This window comes from Venturia canescens, chromosome 4, assembly GCF_019457755.1.
Source record: "Venturia canescens isolate UGA chromosome 4, ASM1945775v1, whole genome shotgun sequence".
Classification (NCBI taxonomy): Eukaryota; Metazoa; Arthropoda; class Insecta; order Hymenoptera; family Ichneumonidae; genus Venturia; species Venturia canescens.
Window position 1 is genome coordinate 10,538,892 of NC_057424.1, and position 7,158 is coordinate 10,546,049.

The 7,158-nt window shown below is 45.0% G+C and overlaps 1 protein-coding gene across 1 annotated transcript; it reads left to right on the plus strand.

The window, feature by feature from the left end:
• The first annotated feature begins 281 nt into the window (after window positions 1-281).
• LOC122409464 (silk gland factor 1-like) lies at window positions 282-5,194 on the plus strand. The gene has a single exon (XM_043417050.1). It carries the CDS (start codon window positions 1,362-1,364, stop codon window positions 2,880-2,882), a length of 1,521 nt encoding a protein of 506 aa, XP_043272985.1. The 5' UTR covers window positions 282-1,361; the 3' UTR covers window positions 2,883-5,194.
• The last annotated feature ends 1,964 nt before the right edge of the window (window positions 5,195-7,158 follow it).

Consider the following 7,158-nt stretch of genomic DNA (forward strand, 5'->3'; position numbering starts at 1 on the left):
GCTCTCTTTCGAAAGCCTTTTGAGCGTCGCGTCGACGAATGGGCGTTGCTCGACGGTTCGCCTGGGGCTTCGACTCACGCCTAACTCGAGCTGCGATTGGCGGAGGATCAAGGGTTGCGGGGATTCCGGCGCGTTCAGTGGAGGCGGCTTGGGGTCGTAGGCGCGGCCGGAACACGCACGAAACCCGACGTCCCTCGGTGGGGAGTGTTTGAACAAGACTCGGCGACTCAAGAGTACCGGAGTACACTCGCTAACCGGCCTCCATCCACACTACACACAGAGTGAGAGAGTGTGAAGAGAGGGCGCGCGCGGGAGAGAGCTTGCAAACAGGCCAAAAACGCGTATACGACGGTTGTTGTCCATCCTGACAGAGACCCGGTGTGTCCTCTTCCAAGCCCGACCGGGGGCCCTTCTCAATCCGGTGTCTGAGCAGCCAAGTGTGTGTGACTATAGTTGGTGGTATCGTGTTGGGATAACAATTATTCCTGTCGCAGGGCGAAACGTCATCGAGGAGGTTGGTCCGTAACCATCATCGGAAGAACAACGCACGCTGTGCGTCGGGGAAAGCTATCGAATCGCGGGGCTTCAGAGGCCGCTTACGCGGATATTAGCCACCGTTAGCCACTGAATAGGGTAACTGGTTGTAACTCGCGAGTGTGTGCTTCCGCGTTGTTCTTCTTCAATTGTTGTTGTTGTTGTTGTTTATTGGTGCTTCGTAGGTTTTGGTGATTTGTTCGGGTATTGTTGATATTTTTGTGCGCGGTTAGTTTCGCGGCTTCGAGACGTTCGTCCAGTTTGCGGAGACCGATGAAATGAGAGACAATTATTTGTCTTTGTCGTCCAGTGCTGTTCATCTTATCGGAGTTGAAGAAACGAATGAAGGCTCGAGAAAGCTCATGTCTGTCGGGATCGCGGCACGGTGTGACGCGAAGTAGACTGTGTCGAGTGCCGGAAGAACACTCGTGGTGTTATCGTTGCACAGTTCGTGCGAACGGTTAACAAGCGCATTGTTCAACGTTGTAAAACTCTAATTGTCGTTCTGATCGGGACGCTTGGAATGACGTAACGGTGGTAAACGATTATTCGGTGATAGTACGTCTACGCTGAGAGGGATAGCTCAGGCGCGGAAGTTTCATGGAAAATAGGACTTGAGCGTGCAATCGTGAGAATCTTGTCTAACGATCAGTCAGATATAAGGGAGTAAGAGAGAAATAAAAGATTTGATAAGCGTGCCGTTATAATCGGCGTGCTTAGCTGGTCGCACCGATGACTCCAGTTTGACGAATAATCACTCGGAGGGACAAGGGAAAGAGGGAAATATTGTTCTGACGAGAGTGTGAAAGATAAAAAAGTGATTCTCTATGACCATGTTACAGTCGCAGAAGCTGTACAGCGAGGCTGGCAGCCTCGGTGGAGCTATGACAAGCGCTGCCATGACGAGCATGGGTAGCATGGCTCCGACGTACAGCTCGATTAATTCCATGGGTTGCGTATCGATGGGCATGTCGATGGGTGTTGGTGTTGGACCAAGTTGCAGTCCCCAGGGTGCCGGTGGCTTTAACATGAGTTCGATGGGTTCAATGGGAATGGCATCGATGGGTGGCGGTGGCATGGCTGGATACGGTGGTGCATCGATGGGCGGAGGTGGAGCTTGCATGAGTGCGGTCAGTTATGGTCCGCTTACACCGAGCGGCGGAGCTGGGGTTACGAGAGATTCGCTGTCTTTGGCCGAGCCGGATTCGCCGAACTCTGCTCTGCAGCGTGCACGGACCGATAAATCGTACAGGAGAAATTACGCCCACGCGAAACCACCGTATTCCTATATAAGCCTCATAACGATGGCGATACAGAATGCTCCGACGAGAATGTTAACGCTCTCGGAAATCTATCAATTTATCATGGATCTCTTTCCGTATTATCGACAAAATCAGCAGCGCTGGCAGAACTCGATAAGGCATTCGTTGAGCTTCAACGATTGCTTCGTCAAGGTGCCAAGGACACCGGACAAGCCGGGCAAAGGTTCATTTTGGACGCTGCATCCGGAGAGCGGCAATATGTTCGAGAACGGTTGCTATCTTCGTCGGCAGAAAAGATTCAAGGACGAGAAGAAGGAAATGTCGCGACAATCGACGAAGCACCAGCAGCATCAGCAGCATCACACGCCGGCAAGCGCAGGTGGTCATAACAGTCCAACATCGCAGCACGATCACATGATTGCCGCGGGGGCAGCCGGTAAAAAAACGCCATCTTCGTTGCACGCCCACGGAGCCCAGCAGCAAGACGACAAAGATCTTCACTCTCTCGTTTCGTCGCATCACCATCATCACCATCATCACGGTTCCGGTTTACATCAGCATCATGGCAGCCTGAAGAGCGACACGACGGACATCGGCGGTATGCTCGGACCCGATCTCGGCGCTACTCACGACGAGCTCGCAGCGATGGTAGGTCGGAGCCTTCATCCCCATTTACTCTCGGACCCGGCGGCCCTTCATCACGGGATGACCGGTAGCTTGAAACAAGAATCACCCTATACAGCATCGAGTCATCCGTTTAGCATCACGAGGTTATTGCCTGGTGCGACGGCAGGTACCTCGCCCGGCGCACAAGATACCAAACCACCCGATCTAAAGATGTACGAACCGTTGCATCAGAGCTACGCCAATTACGTGTCCTCGCATCACCCTCATTTGCACGGAGCTCCACCGGGACATCACCATCACAATGGCATGCACTCCGGGCCCAACCCAGCCGGTGCGATGCACAATATGTCGAACCATCATCAGGATTATTATGAAAGTCCGTTGTATCATCATGCCAGTAGTGTAACAACTTCGAGCGCACCTCCACCACCTCCGTCCACGGCTGCACCAGGATTGTGACATCACGCTACTCACCCGTACGCACTTGCCTGAGCCGCTGCCGCTGCGGCATACAACGCCGCGACGTGCAACATCAACAACACCGAAAATACAATGCCTAGCGGGAACGTCGCCCAGCTGCAACATCACCAACATCACCTCGCTCATCATCATCAGCATCAGCATCATCATCAGCATCAACAACGACAACAGAACGAGGTGCGTGGTGTTGCCGACGACGATCAGCGTCAACGCATCGGCACGATAAGGCCCATAGCGAATAACAGCGACGTATTCGTCGGTCCAAGTGTCGTGCATCATGATCAACGTCATGGGAGCACTTGGCACGTTGTTACCGGTGTTCAAGATCCTGAAGATGACGATGACGATGATGACGACAATTCTGTTGCCTATAGAGAAGAACAACGAATCTGAGATTCTCCGGACAATGAAGTCTACGGCTGAATACATTTTTCTTCCAATAATTCTTGCTCTCCTGGTACTTTTGTTTATTTTTATTTTTATTTTTTTTTTCATTTTCAATCGTAACGTTGCCCCTAGCCCTCGGGGAACCTCGAGCAACGAATGTTAGAACTACGGGCGACGTGCTGCAACTTTACAATGAATTTTCAATGGCTAACGTTTTTTTTGTCAACTCCCATTTTAACATTTCCTTTTGTGCCGAGTCTCGGGTATGAGTTTTTAATGGCACGATGAAACGCTGGGTAACTTTAGCGGCTCTTTTCATTTTGTACATTGCCGGGCTGCTGATAACGCGAGGACTTGAACGAAATACTCGAATTGAAGGAATGAAGAAAGTCAAAAGATATCGCGTTCTAGCTTGAGAGCACATCTATGGAGAAGGCAATCGCCAAGTTGACGGTGGCGAGCCATCGTACTGATAACACGCGCCCAAACGGCGAGCAAAAACACATTCGGAACTTTCTCCCTCTCTCTCTCTCTCTCTCTCTCTCTCTCTATAACTTTGTATGACTGTCTACAATTCTCATTCCTTCCCGTGCCAAAAGACCCAGGAAAAATGATAGCCGTTAGCAGTGATAATAAAAGCGATACGAGATCGAGAGTGGTAGATTCGATATCGCGTCGCCGCGTAGTTCTATACATCGATGTAAGAAATCATCAGTAAGGCTTGATACCGCTTTGAAAAACGTTTCCTACGGGGCGGCTCCGTCCGCGGTTTCGGCGAGCATCCACGCGGCCTTTATTCGCGAATTTTATAATTCTCCCAAACTCCCGGTCGTCGAGAAAGCCGGCTGTATAAGGGCGAGAGCGTTGGTGCGATGTGTAATACACACACACGAGGATTATCTGTGGCGTTCGTCGACGAGAGTGAATATATATTGTGATAATAATTCATGAGGATAAATGTTTAGATGGGAGTCACATAAAACTTAATGAAATATTGAAGAGATATGGCAGATGCTTCCAGCGTATTATATTCATTGACAAAAGTATCCTTAGCGAGGGTTGTGTATGTAGAAAGAAAGAAGGAAAGAAAGAAAGAAAGAAAGAAAGAAGGAAAAAAAACAAAATGGGCGCGTTGCAACCACCAATAAGTATAATACGTTGTGCATTCGATTCAGTGTACCATTGTTACTCCGATCTGTGTGCAAGCAGTTTTAATTTGGGCTATTTCGTTGAAAATCTAACCATCCAAATGTGTCCTCAACGCTTCACATTTATCAACTGGTTTAAAAATCCCTCGAAAAACATTGATCTACGTTTTATCCAAATTTATATTATCAAGAGAATATCAAATTGTACTGCGTTGGAGAACACCTCCGGTGTGTTTTTTCTTTTGTATCATACGTGTAGATAGTCGCACAACGTAAAGTGTATAATGTACATTTCTATATGTTATAAAGAGCTATATATATATATATATATATATACATATGAGTATAAATATATAAATAAACATATACATATATATATAAATAATAAAAAATATATATATATGTAAATGGAAACTTGAACGATACATTCTATAAGGCGTATATAGAGATACGTCATAAATCTTTATACCGCGTGTCTCAATTGCGTCGTCGTGATCTCTCTCTCTCTCTCTTTCCCTCTAATATCTTCTTCATTTTAGAGTTAAAATAATATTCATAGCTGAAAACAAAGAAAGAAATAAGCATATAAAGAAATCGGTCGAAATTGCGCAATTGAAATATCTTGCACATTAATACGCACACGATTTATTGTCAATTGCGCGATAATTGTCGCACTCGTTAGACGCGCGGTGGCGCCACTTGGAAAATAATAAAAAAGAATAAAATAAAAAACTAAAAAAAAAAAAAAAAAAAAAAGAAGAAAACATGTAAATAACACTAGTATAACTAAATGCAATGCCGTGAGAAGAGGTCACTACCAATTCGAAAATTATGATTAATTATGATTATTATTATTATTGAATTATTATCGTCATTCCGAAAATACTTTTGCATCAATTTTTGTCTTCTGTTTTCTTTTTGCGTCGATGAAAAGTATCGACGTATTTATTAATTTTATTCTCAGTATCGTGAATCTTTACTTCTCAAGTCTGATGTCTCGTTCCTGTTGTTTTTTTTGCATTTGATTCGCTCAAAAAGACACATGCATACAGGCGATGAGGCACGAACGAATGCAATTCGCGAGTGTAATTGAATAGTATTTTGTTCGAAAAATCTCAGAAGCTCGTGATTCACGTGATTTCTAGAAAATTATTGCTAAAATCTCACTTGTATGAAGGACGTTCAGTTTTTATTTGTCACTCCCATTCGCTCATGTCAATCATCCACAAATTCGACAGAGATTTACACTTATTTTTCAATGATTTCGATGGCTTATCCTTGCAACGTTCGGAAATCACTTACACCCAAATATTCGCACGTAAATCATCGTACGTCAAAGAAACGGGATGAATGAATGAACAAATTTTATCGTCCATATAAAATTAAAGAGTTTAATGGAGAATAACTATAGGGGCGATGAGTAATTATCGTGAGGAGGAGATGTACATGTTTCAATAAACCCACGTATTTCTACGAAAAAAAAGGACTACGAGAAACCGTTTTTCAAATTTTTATCATCCCCGCCAAATCCCTCGAACAATGCCAACAACCGAATTCTCATCTCAACGACGATATTTCACTACACAATAGTGCTTTCTTTTTCTTCACAATCACAAAATACAGTACGTAAAAAATAACGAAGAATAACGTGTAGCCCACAAAATTGTGTGTCCGCTCTCTTAAATCTTCGTCCATTTTGCATAATACTTGCCGCCAAATTCTATTGCCAAATCGGTTACAAATACTTGTGATCGAAGGATTATAAAAAAAGTGACGAACAAATATATCTTTCCAAGTTTCTGTTAAAATATAAAATAAAACGACAAAGTAATGCAGCGAACGGCAATTGAAACATTTGCAAAAGTAAAAGCTTGATTCAACCTTTGAATATTTTACATTTGAATTCAATATTTGAGCATAAAAAAACGTGTTTAGCCGAGCATTGAGGACTGTAAACGAGAAAATATTATTCGAACGAACAATCGGCAACGGATCCGCTAAAAAGTACGCGTTGAATGGGTTCTGGATTGATCGTAGAACCCGCAACGGGATATAATTTTGGATTTCATACTCATTTCCGGTAGGAGTATGACCGGATATGGATGTGGCAACACATACACACGGGAAATTCCTGCGCAGGGATTCGATTCACGTGAATTTATAATACACACTATCGTTGTTGGAAACTCGCACACTTACGTGTCTCTGCGTACATAACACACTCAACGAGTCTTACTTAACGAGTGGACAATCGGCGCGCAATCTCCGACGGATTATTCGGTATGATACATAGATGGATACACCCGAGAGTGAGGCTCTACAAAGCTGTGTATCTCGCCAATATTTGACTAAATCATGAACAATGTTTGATTGTACACACTCGCGAATGAGAGGGAGAGAGAGAGCGCGCGAGAGGATTGGATGGGGCGGACTGAGAGGGAGAACAAAGCTCGTAGTAGTGCACGAACCAGGTAGCTGTCTCCGGGAAACTCTCGCGTCTCTCTATGAAAGTCTGTGTTTGTATGCGTCTGCATCGGTGATGGCACATGTGCAGTTACACCGAGCGAATATTTTCCGACGCGATCTATATCGCACGATGCACTAGTCGACGACGAATGCTCTGCTCACACATCAAAATGCATACAATTATGCATCCGCTTATGTAGGTACGAACACGTACAGGACCTTCCAGAAGCGACTATTCTTCAAACACGTCAAAC